Genomic DNA, 21,947 nt, shown 5'->3' on the forward strand with positions numbered 1-21,947 from the left:
GCAGCTCCATCAGTTTTTGAAAAGTCAAACTGTGAGGAGAATTACCCTTCACTGTCTTTAGGAGCTAAGTTATGTAACTATGGTCATGCTCAATTTCTCAGCAGACAACATTTTTGAAAATCCTTCTTATCCAAAATGGTCTATTTATCGACATCATTATGCAATTATTACAACATATGGGCTGTGTTATAATGTAACATAGTGTTCATTAAAGTAAAGTCAGTCTGGATATTCACTGCATTTTGCAAAGTATGTGGGACTGAAGAGGGTGAGTGCTGTAGAAGAAAGTTATTGTAGACAATAATTCAGTAGAATATGTTCAGTAACTTTTTAGCAGATTGTGTAGAAAATGACATGTTCACATTAAAACACAAACAATTTGTGCAATATACCATACATACAATGCTGAAAAGGTTTAAAGAAACTTGTTAGCTTAAAAATGGCCTCATTCTTGTTTTTATGTGATCAAATGAAGCTGCAGAGAGATATCACCTAGTTTAAGAAGTCAGAATAGAATGGCTGCTTTTATGTTCACTGTTTGATTCACTCTGGTTGTTCATGAATGTTTACATTACAGCCAGGCCACTATAGTAACATGTTGCATGGGTAGTAGGTGTAGACTGAAGTAAAGGGTATGTAGAATTAATTTGTTATCCTTTGTGTGGGACACAAAGTAAACCTAAATAAATATGATGACTTTGAACAAGATAAACTGACACAACATCAACTTGAATGCTTTAATACAAATATAACACAAAAATGCACAAATGAAAACTACTTTATAACAGGCCAGAAGAAAAACATGATTTATAATTTTTTTTTTACATAAAATTTGGTATCCGGAATTAATAGTTTGAGTAATCATCTTATATGAGCGTGAAAAGCAAAAAGATATCAAAAAATACTGTATGCAAGAAATTTAAATTAATACTTGATCAATATGAAAGCTTAAAGATCTCCTCACTGGTCTTACTGTCTGCCAATTTTCAAGGATTTTGACATATTTTATCAATTAATATTGAAGTACCGCTGAAAACAAAAGCCCCTCAGTGGAAATAATGAGGCTCACCATTTCTGAAGCCATCGTCCTCACTGTCATCTCCCAGATGTTCTGATGCAGTAAGGAAGTCTTCTTCGATGGATGAAATTGAGCGATTAGTGTCATCATCAACCCGATGCCCGGCTGCTCGGCCCTGCTGAAACTGGCGCTCTTTACCCCACTGCAGACCAATGAGAAACTTGTTGATCTCGAAAATGATGCTGCTGGGTGGTGTGGGGCATCTCTTCTCTGAACAGTGAACCAGACACATGCCCGTGCCTCTCTGCTGCCCACCCTGAAAAGAAGAATGCAGCTCTTATTGTAACCACACAAACAACATGCATCAATCAGACACAAACACAAAGCAGTGGTTTTTAAAAGTATGAGGATGGCCTCCATTGGCCGTGCCAGAGATGTGATAATGGCTGGAAAGAAAAATCAGGGGGTCAAGTAGTTGCCATTTACCATTGTATTTTTTTCCTTTAAATTTATGAAACATTTATCAATGTAACGTGACCTGCTAAAAGAATATCACCTCAATAATAAACATACAGAAAATTTTAAATGCTCTGTGTAAGTTGATTTTATGATCGAGCTGTTATGTTCACCGAATAAAGCAGCTCTATAGTGCAAACTCTATACATGATTTGACAGGCATAGTCCACATTGACTATGTAAACACACTGTCAACACATAATGACTCAGAAATTAAGACACTTTACAAACACTGTACAGTTTACAACCCATTTTTTTCTTGCATTTTATTCACCATAATATGGAATTTGCATACAATGGTCATAAAGGTGTAATTATCTGTACAGGCCATGGACTGTTTACAGCTGTAGTTCTATATGATGCCATTTACGGAAGGCTCATGAGAAGGTATTAGTCTATTATGGACACAATTCTAATGTGTTTTGAATTATAGTTCAGTGTGTTGGCATCATTTTATGCCTGTTAGTCTATTGTCAATTGCACATCTGTCTACTCAGCAGGAAACATGCAACTTTTGCAACATCTGGTAAGGCTTAAAGGCAAGATTTGTGCAGGCATGAAATAAGTAAACATCCACTCAGTGCATCATGGAAGCAATATACACATCGGTATATGCTGTAAATGTATCATGTGGATTTCAGTGTATTATCTGATTGTGAATGGGCCACACAACATAGATTTCAGGTCAAATAAACTCAATCACAGTTTGGTGTTTGTTAGGATAGCTCTATGCTACAGAATATAAGGAGACACTTGTATTGAGGTGAAATGGGGAGAATTACTGCATGAATGCCGTTCTTATATTTGTTTTTGGAACAAAAAGGGTTTGAGTCTAACCACACAAACCTGCAGTACAATAGGACAGCTTGCACTGCGCCTCACAGTCCAGGCCAGTTCATTTAAAGGCTGGAAATACTTCCAGGGAATAAGGAGTTCACTGTGGACTCACCTGTGGGGGGGAGTGTGGGTGCGTTTGGCATGTGTCTGAAGCTTCGAGGCCACCGAGCAGTAGGATCTCGTTTTCCTTTGGTTGGTGGACAGTCAGTAATTCAACGAGCTTTGGCAGGTCTGGAGATACTGATGCCAATTTCTGCAAGACACACAGCGAGCACAGTGAGTGAGTGCAAGGTGTTGATGAAAAAAGCTTTTGTTTGAGTGACTTCAAAAGCTGAACATAATATGTTTCCAGTGGCTCAATGTCATTGACACATAATTATAAGACCCTTCCTGTGAAAAGACTTGAACCACGTCAGGCAGTTAGTAATTGCCCACGACTGCCACCAACAGCTGCAAAAGGCTGCAAAATCTGCGCCTCATTTCAACAAGTCAGCCCTGTAATTCTGGGTAATGACCTTGAATCCATGGCAACTAAGCCAAAGTACATCTGAAAAACAATGAACAGATTTCCTACATAAGTGTGAAAGCAAAAAAAAAAAAAAAAGGGGGGGGGGGGGGGACGACGACGACCAACTGGGGGCCATGAAAGAAAGAAGTGAGTGTGGACAAAGGGGCTAAATCATTAAGATCCAAAAGAAAAAGGCTAAATCGTGCGCATAGGCAAACAGATTTTGTTCTGGTTTGCACATGTTTTGCAGGCGATCCATGAAGAGAAATGTCACAATTGAGACCACAGACATTTATTAGTATGTCAGTTCTGTAGAGTTTTGCTCACCTTGGTGTTTTTATCATCCCGACAGTCTGTTTTCTGAGGGTCCAGATTGATGAAACACATCTGAAAGAGATAAAACAAAAATGATGGGCATCAGTGTGAAAGTGGTAAAATGATCCAAATAGAGCAAAACATGTGCCACATGCCAAATATGGGAAGGTTGTAATGGTAACGTTGCCCCATCAGCTTTTCCAACGGGCAATTTTTCATGGAAAAGCTTACAAACCCAACAGAATGATGGTGAGCCGCTCCTCTACGTGGCTCACCATCAAACACGACAGCAGCTGTCTATTTTGAGTGAATAACCACAGTAGGGCACTCCCTGAGCCAACTCCGACAAGACTTTTCATCTCCCAGCAGTTGAAGCAGGTGTGTTTTAAATAGGATTTGCTTTCACTTCACATCTCTTCCAACATTTTTCCCTTCCACTTTCTCCACTTTTTCACTGCCTCTGTCCCAAGTCCCCATGGCCTCGTCTCCGTGCCACACATGACTTTGCCTCTAGCTTCAGGTTTAATTGTCTGTAATGGAGTCTTCATGCCAGTGCTGGGAGTCTGGGACTATCCAATGACTTCTCGACACCACTGATCCAGGTTGGCATCACCAACTTCGTGCTGTGTGGCAAAAGCACAGCTCCAACTGCAGGGTAACTCCCACAAGGGCAGCAGTACTCAGTGGATATGAAGAATGTTCTCCTAAGTGTTTGTAGTTACCTATATATTTGTGTCAAACGCATGCCTCCTATATATTGACTGAATGCTATAGCATAATTGCCATTTGTAATCAAAGCTAGTCATTATGTGAGTCACAGAGGCAGACTCTCTCTTTTCACTGCAAACCACATGCAGGTGGGATCCTGCTATCTATCTATCTATCTTTTTTTTTGTACCTCTTCCATCTCCATATCCGTTCTACCTGCTGCTATCTCCCACTTCCTCCCCTGCTGAGAAAATATATATGTGGTGTCAAATAATCACATGTTGACATCCATCAGCATCTGACTTAATTTCCCTTCAGGAGCCAAAGGGATTCTTGAATCATCCAACAGTCTTCCCCGACATGGTTTAGATCTTCCTCTATTTCTTTTTTTCACTACATGTCAAAATATATGTGCCACAGAAAATGCACCGACAAGGTCTGTGTAGAATCCCTCTCCTGTCATGCTGTCAGATATTTTTCTTTTATTATTTTTTGCAGCATTGAAGCAACATATATAGGGTGCAATAAATAGGTCAGTGATTTGTCTGTAATCCTGTTACAGTTTGCACGTGTTTATTCCTCTGGAAGGAAGTATGATTTAGATTTTTCGAAAAGATTAAAAAGCAAAGGGCGAAACAGTGGGAAAAAATATAAATGTCGGCAGAGTCAAAAGATGACTTAGAATGTCCTTCAACTGAAGTGATAATGTGGCACATTCAGAACAGGCCAGCTTCCCCCCTCACCTTCAATCAGGTATCCTCCAGTCAAACGCAATATTTCACAAACTATCACAGCTAATGTCATAACGGACACTCTCCTGGAAAAGTGGGGCAGTTGAGATTACAAAATGTGAAGTCCATGACAGCTGACAACAACACAATATCTTTAAAAGCCCTTTTTTGTTTCACTCTAATCGAATTTTGTGTGTATTGTCTCTTTTTGTTCATCCCGAGCCCTTCATGGATTGCATGCGTCACCTATAACATTTATCTGAACACTAAGAGGCTTTCTCCTTTGTCACCTCTCCCTTTCAATAATTAATAACAATAGTTTGCTCATTTGCTTGTCTGCAATTCACATCAGTTTAATGAGTATGATGAGGACCTTGCTGTCACAATAGCTCCTAAATGTCAAAGAATAATGGACATTACCTTAGAGTAACGCACACTATTCACAACAACATGTTGCCCTGGCATGGTGACCATCATGTGGAAGACAATAGCACCTTTACCCACGCTACTAGTTTGTTTAGTTCTGTATCTGAATGCAGATCGGTGTGCTCAGTGCTAAAAAGAAAAGGTGTATATTCTCTTGCTCTGAGACTTCAGAAAGATTCACTTGTGCTAAAACTGGAACATAGTCCAGAAACAGCAGCACTAACAACTTCCCCACCTTGCCAACACATCGCCTGCACACGACACAGGCAGAGCAAATGAGCCACGATTTTGACCTTGAGAGCAACAGAGAGCGATTTACCCCATCAGACCATGAGAGCCAGGAGGTAGCTGTTCCAAATTTTGGGAGGCCGACAAGCATGTAGCCGTTTGTGATGGTGACAGGAGCCCAGGGACACGCTCTGATTTCATTTTCTCACAAGCATAGCGGAGAGTGCCACCTCTATCATCCGGTCTCTGAGGGACTGACCACATAAACATCAGCACGTTCACGAGGAAAAAGGCCAAAGCAAAAGAAACACAAAGACAGAGGTGGGAAAGTATAAGAGGAGAACGAGAGAGATTCTTGAATGGTGCTCAAGAAAAGAGAGATAGGCAGTCATAAGAAGAAGCTCCGAGATTGATGCATTATTTATTATCTTTCCTCTGCCGTAATCTTTGCCCAACTGAGCTGTAGTAAAAACTACACTACAGACACACTGACTCACAAAAATCCCCTTTAAAGTTGATACCAGTTAGTTTTCAGCTAATGGTTGTTAATTAATCACATCAAGCAGATATAGAGCACAGCATGTCTCTGTCCAACCAGATAAATTGAAGATAAACATTCACTTTTGGCTTAATTCTGTGTTCATTCTCTGTGAAATCTCAATGGACATCTTTATTTATGGCCAATTGCACCACTATGTTTAACAGCTAGGTGCTGCCTGCCAACTACAACTGGAAGCAAAATTACAATAGTGGGAATCAACAAACAAAAAAGTTAAGTTGTGTGCTGGAAATATGGAGCTGCAAAGGCTCCAAAGAGCTGACGAGAACAGTCGCACTGTGGAGTTTATCACAATGAAAAAGCTTATTCACAGAAAAGTAGCCATGCGATGGAGTGTCAGGGTGAAAGTACTACATATTCTCCCTTTGAGGTGAAACCGCGGTCAATGTCAAAACATAAAGGTCACCATGTGCAGAGTGAAATAGTCAGGACTCCAATTTAACTGAGTTCTCTTGCGATACCTTTTCACAAAGGTACAAGCTCATAAAAACGTCCTGCCTCACGGTCCAATTAAACACAAATTATTTGGAGCTATAAAACCTTACGTAGAGCAACATTCATCTTCACACAGCTTCAGGTTGCGTTACAACGCAGGCTGCAGCAGAGATCTTTTTGTGTCTCCTCGCTTTCTCGCTTCACTGGGTGCTCAACCCGCGCAAATTTACAGCTGTGCTCAGCACCGGTGCAGACAGTCAACGCCAGGCTCAGGGTGACTCTACTCACATTTGCTGCTGATCTGCTGAGACCAAACCGAGCAGAAATTACTATAATAAGAAGGGAACTGGAAAGCAGCTCCCAAGCCACCATGAGCAGAAAACTGCTGCAAACGACCCAGCCTTCAAAAGAACCTCTCCTCTAAAACCTGAGAGGATCATTTCTTTTGAAGGAGCCTCAGAACTGAAACAAAGCCACAATATAGGATATGACACATTTCTGTATGTCCTTTTTTTTTTTTACATTATGGCAATTTGAAAATAGTCACTTCAGATCCTTCAACAACAAGGCAGCAATAACAATTTTTAACAGACACTTAATGTCAGTAAAGATTCATGTAGTAAATGTGGATACGGAATTGTCAAGCTTACACAAAGTTCTACATTTTCAAAAATTTTACTTTATGTCACCAAAGAGATCATTATTGACTTAAATTGTGTAGTTAAGGCGAGGACAAAACCTCAAGGCTTTGTAGAAATAATATATGTTTACATTCATATCCAATATAAGTATCAACAGAGCAACAAAGAAAAATGTTCTGCATTCTGACTCATGTCTCTCACTGGTCCAGACGGGATCAATTCTTCTGCAGCCTTTGAATCACCTATAAGTAAAGCACAGGTTTAGTAACTCTAACTTAACATTGACTTCGTTGTCTTCTCTGGATTAGTTTAGCAGATTTTTTACTTGCTATCAATGCCATTTTCATCAGCAGATGGACTTTTTAAATGTCATGTTGATGGATCAGTGCACGAATCGGTGACAAAATATTATTTATTTATGTTTATGAAACACAGAGACAAACTTGAGCAACTCCAGTTGGTGACATCATTAAAAAAACATATCTGAAATATAATATGTGTGAATACAAGGGATTGCAATTCATTGAATGTAAGGCACTATTTGACTGAACAAAGCAGCGTCATTTTGTTCAACTTGAAAAGCAGTTGCACATCCCAGAAATGGCAAGCCGAACTTGTGTTGAGTTCCAATTATTTTGTTGCTTCACTCCAACACAGAAGTTAAGTACACAAGACGTCAGTAATTTAATTTTTTTTTTAAAGATGCCGCTTGTTACTGAGAAAAATATGCAAATCCAGTTATTCCTATTTTGACATAATAGGAATACAGCATGTTGTTTTAGAAATCGCCCAAAGTCAAATTAAACGAGCATTTTCAATAACACAGGAACTTGGCTGGTGTCTTTAACTTTGTGCTAAATTGGTTGGAAGAATATTTTAAATGGGCTCCTTCTTTTAGCAAGCACTGGTCCTTAGCGTTGAACAGCTCACATTACGTAAGTGATAGAAACACTATTGGTTTGCTCACAAGTTTTTGTAAGCAAACATACTGACGCAGAAACACAGTAGCTCACTTCACCTTCCTCTTTTGTTGGGCTCAACCCAAACAGCCACTGTCAATGCCTAACATTGCACACGCACACACACAGAAATTGTTTCAACTTATTTTTACATAAAATCCTATTTCATCAAGTCATGCAGCAGATTTCTCTTCTACCCCAGAGACGCACAGAAGGACCAACTAACCCTATGCTTTAATTTGAATGCAACATTATGTGTACTGACATGGTCAATGTAAGAAACCATTACAAACATTTCAATTTCCTTTGTCCATCAAAGCTTCACTCCTCCTGTGCAGCCCCCCCCCCCCCCCCCCTCTGATCCTCCCACACACAGCTGCTGCTCTTGGTCCTTCTGTCTCCCTTCTTTCAGATTACTGCAGCTCTTATTTTTAGGGAATTTCTTCATACTAAATATTTACTCCTTGCAATGCTTTATGGTTGTTTTGTGTTATCATTCTTCAAAAAGCTATATAAAATAGGGCTCTGTGATGGAAATAATTACTGGAGCTTCTGCATCTATCAGAAATAAACCTGCCAGATACTTTTTATTTAAGCTCCATACAATCATGCACTAATACATTTTTGTCCTGGATTAGAGGATTGTTTCCATTTCTCACGCTCTGGTGCAGTGTGAAAAATGTCTCTCAGTTAGATACGCAGGTTCATTCTCACTCTGAGGTCACAAAACGAAGCGCAGCTCCTTGTATCATAATGTGTTTTGACTTATCTCAGTAATTAGAAACTTTAATTATTATCCCGTTAAATTCAAGCCAATTTAAATGCAGTTTTAGGGGGAACAACATTAATCCTCTGCGGTACAGCCTTGCAAATTTTGTGCTGTGACCCACAAGCTACATTTTGTTGGTGTTAAGAGCAGACAGGCATGCTGATCGCACAGGCTGGTGACTATAAAAAGCCCCATTTTGCATTCATACAACTAGATAGCTGATAAAATGCACAATATCAGCTGACACATGCTGCAACGCAGACTGAAGTTGTCCAGGTTTTCATGTCTGACTGGACTGCTATGAGAATGTTAAAGCTGAAGTGAGTAAAATATACAATGTATAAAATCCAGACATGCTTCTTATACTTTCATTGTACGGCTCGGATTTCTCAGTGTGGCTCTCCAGGCTGAAATGAGCATCATGTAGCTGATGCCGTCCCAGCTCTTCTCAGTACATGAATGATATGGGTACATTATTGAAAACGTTGTGGATGTACATTATGAAAAAGTCTGATATGTCTGGGGAGTACATACTTGCCCCTGATGGGTTGACGCATGCATGCTTATACCCTTGAACATCACACATTTATCAGCAAATACAGGCAGGAGCAGCCTAGTAGGTTCCGACAAGAGAGCAAAACACTGCAAAATGATAGGATGGAAATAACTAACAGCGGGTTATAAATGAGCCCCGGGTACTCAACGCTAAGTAGCTTCTGTGACTTTGAAATGCATACATTTTGAGGAGTCACTTACACATCTGCAGAAGTGCCAAGATGTCTTTTCATCTTGATGTTTATTAACGATGTATTTTTGTCCTGATTAACAGAGGAAGATATGTGTGCCTAAAAATTTCAGATATTACATAAACACTCCCTTGTTTGTCCCTTTATTATGCTTAATGTTCATCCCCAATAGTATAGTGTTCATTACAAGTCATTTTGTCAGTATATAAACCTAAATACACTTTAAAATACTGATATCTAATTGTGAAAATCATATTAGAATGTGCCATTACTTTCAAATTCAGTCCATTTGTTTTCATTCTCAGTCAAACAAACAACTTGTATCTCAGAATAGCCCTGCATATAACACCTGTTTGAAACAAAAAGTCTTTGCTTCCGTCTCTTAAAGCTGTGGTTTCCAACCTTTTATACTTGTCGCGACTATTTTTTCTAAGAAAAAACAGTCGCCTCCCAACTACATTCCCACCTATCCCACAACAACCTCTATGAACATTTCCAGTCCGGTTTCTGCCCACTCCATAGCACTGAAACAGCCCTAGTCAAAATCACCAACAACCTCCTTATGGCAGCTGATTCTGGACTCCTCACCATCCTCATCCTCCTTGACCTGAGGGCGGCATTCGATACCATTGTCACTCCACCCTCCTCAACAGATTGTCCTCCATCGGCATCTCCCACACTCCATTAGACTGGTTCACTTCCTACCTCTCTGACCGCACTCAGTTCACTCAACTTAAATCCTGTAAATCAATCCCTTTTCCCGTCACCTCAGGTGTGCCCCAGGGCTCTGTCCTGGGGCCCCTCCTCTTCATTATCTACCTCCTTCCCCTCGGTAATATCTTCCGCAAATTTAACATACAATTCCATTGCTACGCGGATGACACCCAGCTCTACCTCACCACTAAACCCTCATCCACCCTCCCACCCTGCTCTCTCACTGATTGTATCTCTGAATGAAAAACCTGGTTCACCCTCAATTTTCTTAAACTAAACAGCAATAAAACAGATCCTTCTCATTGGCACCAAATCCACCTTATCCAAAACCCACAACTTCTCCATCAACATTGACAACATCTCTGTTTCACCCTCCCCCCAGGTCAAGAGTCTGGGTGTCATCCTCGACAGCACTCTATCATTTCAATCACACATCAATAACATTACCCGGTCTGCCTACTTCCATCTTCGAAACATCAACCGCCTCCGCCCCTCCCTCACCCCCCACACTGCCGCCATCCTCGTCCACAGCCTCGTCACTTCCCGTCTGGATTATGGTAACTCTCTCCTCTTTGGCCTCCCTCACAAATCCCTCCATAAACTTCAACTGGTCCAGAATTCAGCTGCCCGCATCATCACTCGCACTCCCTCCGTCAACCACATCACTCCAGTCCTCCACCAGCTCCACTGGCTCCCGGTCCAATCCCGTATCCAATTCAAAACCCTTCTGTTGACATTCAAGGCCATTCACAACCTCGCCCCGCCATATCTGTCTGGTCTCCTCAACATCTCCACTCCCTCCCGTTCCCTCAGATCCTCTTCCTTCACTCACCTATCTGTCCCCTCCGCCCATCTCAGCACCATGGGGGGCAGAGCTTTCAGCCGCTCTGCTCCCCACCTCTGGAACTCACTGCCTCCCCAATTAAGAAACCTTGACTCCTTTCCCCATTTCAAAAACAAACTCAAAACTCATCTGTTCAAAATCGCATATTCCCACTGATATCAATTGCCCTGTGTCTGTGCTGTTTTACTGTTGTTTTTACTGCTGTCTTTTTAACTCTTGTTTTCTACTCCTGTTTTTATTGTTTTAATCCAAATGTTTTAACCAATTGTGAGGTGTCCTTGAGTGCCCAGAAAGGCGCCCTGAAATAAAATGTATTATTATTATTATTATTATTAAAAGGCGGAGGACACCTTCTTTAATCTCCGATTTGTCCAAGTCAGGCAGACATGCACAAACCCACCAAAATACAAATACAAAAACCTCAAACTGAAAGCAATGGGCAGTTTGCAAGGTCTGCTCTTAATTCTCAACACAATTTTCTATTATGATTTCATTTGACACGCGTTTAACAATTTAATTTAGCTTATCTCTGGGCAGATAAAGCTGAAGCTACAAAACACTAAACTATTTGTTGCCAAATGAGTGTCCCGGTTGTCAGGTTGCAAAATACTTTATGAAAGCACTATTTTCTGACAAACCCAATTTTCACAGATGTTCTAATGTTGCTTTACTGCATTAGATGACCAATGAGATGAGAATGTTGTTGCAAGTCATCTCTGTGATCAACTACACACAACGTCTTTCCAGGATTTGAGTGAGGATTTAGAGCTCATCATAGCAGAGAGACAGCTGTGGTCAAAGTTACCAGAGTGAATGACCTCATCATTCAATGCAGGCTTAACTTTTACTCAAAGACTGTGGTATTATATATGCAACAAAACATTTAGTGATCCTTTTTAACATTATCCCTGTTGCCCATAAAGTGTGACATTGTGTACAGTTCAGGGGGGATCATTTCATAAAGTGTTTTTGTGCTCTTCTCTGCCTCTTCTGATGTGCAGTTTTACTGGATGTAAAAACAACCGGATCATCTCCAATCTGCAAACTCTGAAGGTCAGTCATGAAATAACCCTCTATAGCATAGCAATGCGCCTGGCCAACAAGCAACTTTTCTGGCCCTGACGCTTTCCCTTTTGATTTACCCTTTTCCTGTTGTTTCCTGTATGTCTTCATTAAACATTAGGAGATATGTTTCTGTCCAGGAAAATGAAAGTTGAAATTGGTTTTGGTGGCTGTACCAGCAGCTGGGATAATGGAACTAGTCACGAACATATGTTACATTACAAATACAGTTTCAGCAGGTAAATTCAAACGATGTGTTTTTTGTGGACATATGTAACACCCCTTTTGTAATCTCCATCCCCACAGTCAATATCAAAATACCAACATATGATCTCAAAAGATTAGAAGGTTGAGTCTGTGGCTGGTGATTATAGTGGGGAGGTCATTTCACCAGGTATAGCTCCTTATGTTTAGTAAAGTAGTAGTAGTAGTAGTAGTAGTAGTAGTAGTAGTAGTAGTAGTAGTAGTAGTAGTAGTAGTAAAGTAGATTACAATCTCAAAATGTAAGAGATACCCTTCCCTGTCTCAACAGGACATTTATTTTGTTGAAAAATCTTCAAAGCAGTGGAAGCATTGGACTTGGTGGACCAGTAGGTTTAAACCCTGCTTCAGTCATGAGACTACAGGTTGTGTCATTTATAGTATACCACACTTGCGCCGTCAAATGTGGAAGGTTATTTTCCTTATAATTGCACAGGAAAGTTTCTTTTGAGAATATATATTACACTTCATTTCCTTGATAAGATGGCAGGTTGTCTAATGTAAATGTTATGAGGAAAAGGTTGGGGCTGAGAAAGAGGATATGGGGTTTCTCTTCCAGCTCTGATCCTGTTGCAAGCCAGTCCTACCACAACTGATGGCATATTTATTCTGTTCTATCCTCCTCCCTAGGCTAGGAAAGGAGAGGTCAGGACAGAACACATTGCCCAAGTGTGAAGTGTTTGAATCCGGTGATGAATGGGTCACTCTCCTCCAGGGACCACAGTTCAAAGCAAGTAAATAGATCGGACCGAGGGACTGTGGACCGTGTTCATGAGCTGCCCTGCAGGCCTGTGTGCTTCTTTTACTTGGAATGTTTTTTTGTCTAAATTAATATTCTCCTTTCTTCGAACACACATTGTGATGTGTGAATCCTTACTTTTTTCCTTCGACTCCATGTGGCTTGCTGCCAGCGGTGGGAAGGATGTGACATAAAGCAACTTGTTACTGTAACACCTCGGTTTGTGACAGTAACACTCGTGAAATTACTATGATGGCATTATTAATGCAGTTACGAGTACTTAAGCTTCCTAAAGTACTTTTCTGCAATGATCAGTTTAAGTAGCAGGTGTTATACCAACTTCCGCATGACTGCAGAAAAGTGAAACAACCTTGCAGAAGCGTGTGCAGTTGCAAATATGAGACTTTTATAATGAAATGACTAACTGAACCGACCAAAATAATATGTGCATCCCACCATTCCACTTCGATCTAACTGTTGTAACTCCAGCTAGATTTAATGAGTGTTGGCAGTTCAGCTAATGTGTCACGGCGTGGCAAATATGAGCACACGATGAAGGCATCCTAAATAAGAGAGAAAATTGAATTTGAAAATTGTGTTAATTTTCCAAGTGACACAATTATTTGTTCACATACCTAGTAAAATAACTCTAAGATCTAAGAAAGAAAAACAATTTAATAAGCACAACATTACTTTGAATCTCATGCGTATTAATAAATGGTAATCCAGCTCACAGGCATGAGGTAACCGTTTCTTGCAAATACAAAATATAAGGTGCTGTCTCTTGCAAATACAAAATATAAGGTGCTGTCCCTTCAAAATGCTCACAGCTAAGTGGAGTGCCAAAATTCAGTGTGACTATCACAGTAACATGACACTTCTGTGTGACTTCATGCATTAAAACATGAGTAAATGATCAAAGGTGACAACATGATGCAGCCAGAGGTGGGTGACAGAGAAAAATGCACAAAATACAAATCTTTTTCCTTTATTTTTTTTTTTTTTTGGAGGGGGTTGTTTCGAACAAGTCCTACGACTAAATACATCAAAATTGATCTGTTTTTTCATTCTCTTCTTTTCAAAGATTTACTGTCAAGGTTTGTGGAAAAAAAGCCCAGGAAGATTTCAATGTTTATGTGCAAAATGAGTTTCCAATTTTAGATAAAAAAAAGGGAAATTACTATTATTAATCTATATTATCTTTGGCCTATGTCTTTTTAAAGTCATTTCAAATAATAGATTGTTTTTCCAATGTTAATTGGTATTACTTTCACCAACTTCTCAATATTTGCACAAGTGTTCTTGATTTCCTTTTTTTATTTCCATGCCTCAATTTTCCTTACATGGTAGAGGCAGGGCAGAGGAATATGTTCCACATTGGGTGTCATCAATTGTGTTCTCCTGGTTGATGGATTGGTTGAATCAACCCTTGGAAAGCTGAGCACTGAACTGACAGTCTGAGGAGCAATTTGTCACGTCAAAGTCCGAGAGCGATGCTGCTGGAGGGCGGATCACAATTATTCACACGTGTCCTGAAGTGCTCTCTCATTCACAGAAAATAAACACGGAGTAAGGAGAGGAACAAAATTACAAATTTAAAGCAGAAATTGAGGAGGAAATGGTGCAAAGGAAACACAGCTTTTATTGGACTCAGTGGAGTGAATGAATTGGCCATAGGTGAGAATAAGTGTGGATGATTGTCTCTCATCTCTGATGGACGGATGACATGACCAAGATAAACTTGTCTCACCCAGTGACCTGGGATCAGCTGCAGTAGACGAAAGTTTATAGATGATGAATGGATGCAGGTTATGCATTCCCATAAGGAATATTATGAAATCCTAAATACATTAAAAAAATAGAAAAAAAGATTAAGCTATAACTCAAGCAATTCAGTTTAATTCTTAGATACATTCTGCTGAAAAACACAAATTCAAACTATGTTTGCATGGTGCTCTTTGCGAAATTGCAGCTATTCCGGTTTCCTGGGTAATGATTACCAAACACTCAAGGCATATTTTAGGGAGGAATTTGGGAGAAATGTCAATGCACTTATGTCCCACTCACTTTTATTTTGGAAAGAGCAAACCGGTTCAGCTCATGACTCATGAGAAAATGGCAAATTAATAGTAAGTCAAACTAAAGTAATGATGACAAACTGCAAAAACATTTAACAGCAACATTTAATCATTTCTTAAAAGTTATTATCAGTCGCAGTGTGTAATCACCATAGTGCTGTGTATATCTTTTTTTTGTTTCTGTTGTATTCGCTATAAACTAAGACAGCAACAGAGAACTCAGTAAAACATGACCTGCCATGCTTTAAATGTCTAAACAGTCTTAAAGTCAAGATTGAAAGCTGACAAGGAGACAGGGTCCCTTTAAGAACTATATGGACAAAAACATGAGGAAGAATTGCTTAATGACAAGCTGCCGAAGCGAAAGATCCATGAAGAGCAAACACACTTGCACATCTTATATCATCATTGGACAGGACCTGATGTGCTTGATCGACTTCAGGTTTCCATGTAGTGTACAGTGATTCGTACTCTGAGGATTGAATCCCATGTGCAAAGTAACACACGGTACCCATTTAGCATCCTAATCTATTCAGCGCCTTTTGCGTTCATGAATATGGAATATCGGGAAGTGTACCATTTATGCTAATAGATTAATGCACAATGAGCAATTTGATTTACATCTGGGAACGTTTGCATCGTTTATGAGTGTGTCTGTTCTTAAAGAGGAGGGGGCAGTCTTCAGCACTAACAGTACGTCTGCTACTGTCAATTTGAAGAGAGGCATTTCTTCTGCTGGCTCGCCATCATCTCTCTTTGCAGATTTTATAACATTCTTTATCCCGCAGCCTTGACTTCATGGCAGATAATTTCCCATCATTTATTTCCTATAGTCCAATATGTTTGGCAACTTCCTCCAGCAGCACATCAAATCGTATTCCATTTTGCTTGTGCTTGTGAGGACTCCGGGCTCCAGGCCAATCACGCCGTGGCAAACTCAAGCAAACAGTAAAGGACACGATACCATTTGCAGTAGATTGTTCTCCCGTAAACAAGGTCTCATGCACATAAAACCCTCATTTGAACACTCCCGTTTGCACGTGAAGTTCCTCGTGGTTATTTTTAGTAGTAGTATTTTTTAATCACCAACAAAATGTATGCAAAGAGAAACTTCGCTCCACTTGTTTGAGCATGAGTCAGCATGCTTCAAGCAGGATTTTTGGTCCCGTTTATACGGCAGCGTATCAAGTTCAATGCATCGTTCGTATTTCAGTAGTGTTTTCAGCGGCTCCAAGCACAGAGGTTGTGTAAACGGGCACCGTAACCACTACGAAAGTTTTTTGTTATCACTTGAAAACACCGTTTTTTTTAAAATGGGGCCCTCGTGAATTGGGATCTCGGAGACTATCCTTTGCTAGCACTAAATGCTAAAAAAAACATATTGTGTAAGAATAAGCAAGGATTTATCATTATCACTATTCACATGCAGCAGAATCAGCTGAAAGTGTCAACAGGCTCAGCTGAAGATGATACCATTGACATGACTATAGCTTGGAAGGTAGTTATCAATAATGAAGAGTTGGAATCAGTGATTATGGTTCATTTTATTCTGAGATTAATAGTTCATCATATTTTATGGTAACTGAACCCAGCAGTTGATGAGACTTTTTATTTAGAAATGATGGACCAAATAAACAAATGAGCTGATTTCAGTCTCTCCACACAATGTTAGGATGACCCTGAGCTAAACTGAACTGATAGCGTAGATCATAGCTTATAGAGTTTATTGTTTTGAGTTTTCTTTAAAATCCTTCTATTGTACATCAATATCTTAAACAAAGAAAAATATATTTTCAAGCTGAAGGTGATAAAATCCTTTTTCCCTCAGAGGGCCTAAAATCCTCACTTATTTTGAAGCTATCATCAAACTGAGGGTGAATATATCATTCTTATGTTGTTATGAAGAACAAATTATGTACTTTATCTGGTTCCATTTGCGAGTCCCACCTACAGCAGGGATGGGGCATTTTTATGCTCTGTGCAGAGATATTTCATTTAGATTGCTGATGTAGTTTATATACCCTCCCAACACCTAATGCTGCAAAATTCAGCTGATACACTTGAAGGATCAAACAGTGCCACTCCCTCAACCAACATCAAATGGAGTGCCTTTTAGCTTTCTGACAGATGTAAATCCTGGATGCACTTCATGCTCCACTTACAATTAAAGATGAATGGATGATCAAAGGTGATGCATTAGAAATGGGCCACAGCAAGGATTAGGCATGAGTGTCCTTAAAAGCTAAAAGCCTTGTGTTTTTGTTCCAAGTGCCATTTCAATGCATAAACAACCCAACATGTGTTCACTGATCTGAACTGAACTGATCTAAAAACACGCAATGACAAATATATTCTGACATCAAATACTGGAATTACATGTTTAACTGGGTTTTGCATGTTGTCTGAAACCATTCTCGCAAATGTTAAGAAAGAAGAGATGTCTTCAATTATACCAATTTAGTTTTAGCAAACTTTGCCAAACTGCACAGATTGTTGATATTTAAAAAAAACAACTGTTTAGAACGACAAAGATTTAAACAAAATGACAAATCACAACTAATTGAATACAGAATGACACCGAAAGGTAAAAGCAGAGCAATTGAAAACACAAACTCTGGGCACAAGATGTGAAAGATTTTGCCTCTGTGCCACTCCAAATAACCATCACAATTCTATAATTTCTATTTGTGCGGAATCTATCCCCGCATGCAATGAGCAGCAGGCAAAGAGAGCCTGATAATGGATCATTAGCAACCACACATAATGTACCCACACAGAAACACAAATGGTGTTCTAAATTGGACTTTTAATGAAAATGTGCAGAATCCTCACTTCAGTCACTTGAATCCCACCTGTGCGGGCTAACAGGAGACAGAGACGCTATTAAAAAGCCCAAATATGATAATACCCTGAAGGGGCATATGTACAGAGGCAGATTTACATTATTTCACATCATAATTATGCAGGTGGGCTGCTGATAATGAAGTATAAGAGTCAAAGTCAAATAAGATAAATATTTAAAATGTGTGTTTGTTTTTTTTAAACGTCCTTATGCCTTGTAGGCAGTTTGTTACTATCTGTGTAAAAACAAGCAAACCATTTCCAATAAACTATATTACACCACATAAATGCTTTATAGTTCCTGTTACAAGGGGTCAAACTTAACTTGGTGACGTTAAAGAACCAGAGTCATACGATACACCACAAGAGGCAGTGCCCAAAAATTTTATACCATCTGGCAGCCGTTTATAACTTTTATTGAAAAAATGGAAGCCAAGGACATTGTAAATTAGAGCTGATGATCCCACCACTTTTTGAGTTATTTCAATGTTCACTCAGGGCTTTTTTTTTAAATGATCCATTGGTGTGTGTATGTGTGTGGTTATATGAGCATTTATCTGTTCTTTGTGCATGTGTACATACACATATATTCACTCTGTATACACTGTACCTTAGAAAGCTTGAACTTCTGATTTGTTTTATTTTCTATGAACCATTGAGAGAATAGCTCAAATGGAGCTATGGGGAGGGGGATGTTTCACTGTTCTTAAGTGAAACATCATTGATGTTTATGTTTTTGTTTGTATGTTGAAAAAATAATAAAAAGACCTTGACAAAAAAAAAAAAAAAAGAACCAGAGTCACATCGACAATACATAAGACTACTTATGGTTGGCGAAGCTTAAAACTTAATTATTAGTTAAACAGCGAGTGAGGAGTGAAGTGTATCTGAAGCAGTCGTTTAAATATATTGATGAACTCAAAAATGCATTGTTATGTCTGTTCTATAAAAACAGTTCTCAAATATATTGATGAAATCAAAAACGCATTGTTATGTCTGTTATATAAAAACAGTTCTTAAATATATTGATAAAATCAAAAATGCATTGTTATGTCTGTTTTATAAATGTTTATATAAGCTGTAATAAAGTTGTTTTTGGTTTAACCTGTTTTTGACTGTTTTGGGTGGATTTACACAGTGTGGGTCAAAATGGCCCGCAACATAATCAATGTAATTTTTTTCCAACATAATACAAGGGTTAAACTCCTGTTTACACGACGACATTTCAAGTCAAAACATATCATTTTTTTTCTTTCAGTAAAGTTTCACGTTTCCACGTCAGCATTCTGAAAATGATGGGTGTCTGTTGACACAGCAATGGCAGAAACACTGAAAACGATGTAGTTCACAGGTCAGGCTACCAATGAGAGTTTTTGTGGTTGAAAATTGTGAGCTTTGCCAGGCAACATGGTGATATAATGGGCGAAGGTAAGCCCATGAGCACGTACGCCTTCAAACCACCTTGAAACTAAAAGCTGTCGGATTTCATACATCAACTAAATTTTCATTAGATTTCCAGTGTGCATTGTGTAGCAGGTTGTCTTTCATGCTCAAAAGCCCTTGCAGCTCTGCTTTACTTAGGTAAAAAAAAACAAAAAAAAACAACAACAACAATATTTTATGTGTTTTGTTCAGCCTGTTGCAATCACTAAGAGAGAGGTAGATTTTATCCCCCTTGAGATGAAAGTAATCGAGAAAAACCACAACCTAAAATAACATTGGCAACTTTTACAAATGATTTAACTGAAATTATTGAACTTCCAAATACTTTTATTGGAATATTTACTGTATGATTTTTTAAAGCGATATTTCCATTCGAAAACACTTTCCTGTTACCTTCTGAGTAAGTCACACAATGAGTCAGTGTGACACAGTCGCGTCACGGAGCACAATAAGTAGGTTTCTACATCACTGTCACAAACAGAACTTACATCGCCGGAGGCCTGCAGAAAACAGGATTTCTCGCTGCTGTAAATGTACACCTTTAAAACAAACTGCTGAGAAAGAGCCACAAAGTCACCGGCATGAGTGAGTCACAGGCGTTCAGCTGTATTTAACGTGCAACTGAAAACCTGCTTCTCACAATGACTCCTTAGCCAAGACGCTGTTTCATATCGAGTTCAGTCCAGGCGGGTGCAGTGACCACAAGTATTGATCACAGAGCATTTTAAATCTATTGTGTGCACAATTTTTTTTCAGTCATTCTGTGTACTTTTTTTTTCTAATAGTGAAAATGTGCATGAATTGTTTCGTTGAATCTTTGCGAAAAAAGAAAATCAATGACTAAATGCCGACATTATCACTCCGTCTCTTTAGAGATAACATAAAGAAAGCCCGATTTTACAGACATACTTTTGAGTGAAGCCAGAACCACCAGTTAAACCGCACGGTTTTAGGCACAATACATAACACTTGACACATCAAATCTTAGAAGCAAAAACTCTCAACTAAATATAACAGCAAAGGATCACCGCCGACTTGTAGAAGAAGCAGAGCGACCGTTTCTGTGCCAAGCGTTCACTTAGGAAAAAAAAACAGATTGAGAAAAGTTTTTACACGTCACATCACATCATCTCTGCCTTCATTTTGACCGTTCCCTTTCCGCCTCACGAGGCCACAAGGACCACTGCAGCATCTTAAAGACCGTGTACAGGGACTGACTGGGTCCGGCTTTGTTGCCAAAACAATGAGTGTGTTTCATCACTCGCGGTATGTTACTCACCATGGTGCAGCTGCCCTCCGTGTCGTCATCCAGCAGGCCCAGTCTGCACAGAGCTTTCTTGTTCCTCAGCCAGTACTCCGATGAATCCAGCACGCTGTTGCTGCACACCACCTGCGGCAGATGAAATAAACTCTGCTCAGGTGCAAGTGGCAATAAGAGGCGCACGCACACAACAAGCCTGCATCAGGCATTCACTTTGATCTGCCAGTCGCTTTGTGTGTTTTCCTTTTAGAACGACGGGATCAATTGACAGGGATGATGTTAAAGATTCTTTCAATTGTGTTCACCTTAGTGGGGAGTAACTTACTTCTCATCTTAGTGGGGAGTAGCCATGTGGTGAATTAATGCTTATTTAACTTAGATGAGTTGTGCTCAGATATGATATAGCTTGTTCAACTGGACATGATAGTGATGCGATAAATGCAACAATCCTCGTGCAGTTACTTTGACACGTGACGCCTTATGTGTTGTTCATTTTCCATGTGTATTTTTAGACAGAAATATGCCCCCTCATGCTTGCACCCTCCGGAATAGACCATCTGTGTGGGCCTTTGGCCACGTAAAGGTGACGTATACTCAGCTGATCTCACAGTGATGCCATCCTATCAAAGGCTGCTGGCGCAGGTCGCTGAGGCCTGGGGCCAAATTATAAGAATGACATCACTGTATGTGTGTCGACCAGACGCCTGAGTGGAAGTCAGTTAAGATCATAAAGTAGGAGGCTAATTAGGGAAACAAAACAAAAGGTACACACACACACACACACACACACACACACACACACACACACACACACACACACACACACACACACACACACACACACACACACACACACACACTCTTTGAAAGGAAATTCAATCTAGCCTCCACTTCAGCCCACTGATCTGTACTATTTCCCCTCCCGTCTCCCCGCCAGTGGGAGACGATAAATCTACTGGGCTGACCCGGGGGGCCCGGCTGGTGCTCTTATTGCACAACCCCTGGGTGTCACTTGCACCTATGAGGAGGAAATGAAAAATTTCTTGCACCGCTGGGAACACACAAACAGATAAAAGATGGGTGAAGCGATGTGATGGGCAGGTGCAGCAGGAGTGGTCACAGAGCACACAGACTAAAAGACACCTTGGCAGGGAAGTGCATCCTTCAGTCCCATCACACAAACACGTTTGGTCTGTACCTTCTTGCAGGCGCTGATGGACGAGGCCACGGTGCTCTCTGTGCTGCCCCCTTCCACCTCCACAGTCTCTTCGCCTTCAAACATGGCAGACGACTGGAAGTTACTGCAAG

General features: G+C 39.9%; 1 protein-coding gene across 1 annotated transcript in view; it reads right to left on the reverse strand.

The window, feature by feature from the left end:
* The window catches only part of sphkap (SPHK1 interactor, AKAP domain containing), a gene marked incomplete at both ends in the record, with an annotated part of 32,732 nt that overhangs the window by 8,692 nt on the left and 2,093 nt on the right, over positions 1 to 21,947 (reverse strand). The window contains 5 exons of the mRNA XM_080502790.1: positions 1,070 to 1,334; positions 2,484 to 2,624; positions 3,207 to 3,266; positions 20,658 to 20,768; positions 21,838 to 21,940. Of these exons, the coding sequence (XP_080358916.1) occupies positions 1,070 to 1,334; positions 2,484 to 2,624; positions 3,207 to 3,266; positions 20,658 to 20,768; positions 21,838 to 21,940 (680 nt within the window). The remainder of the gene's footprint in view (positions 1 to 1,069; positions 1,335 to 2,483; positions 2,625 to 3,206; positions 3,267 to 20,657; positions 20,769 to 21,837; positions 21,941 to 21,947) is intronic.

Source organism: Blennius ocellaris (assembly GCF_963422515.1).
Source record: "Blennius ocellaris genome assembly, chromosome: 2".
In the NCBI taxonomy this organism is placed as follows: Eukaryota; Metazoa; Chordata; class Actinopteri; order Blenniiformes; family Blenniidae; genus Blennius; species Blennius ocellaris.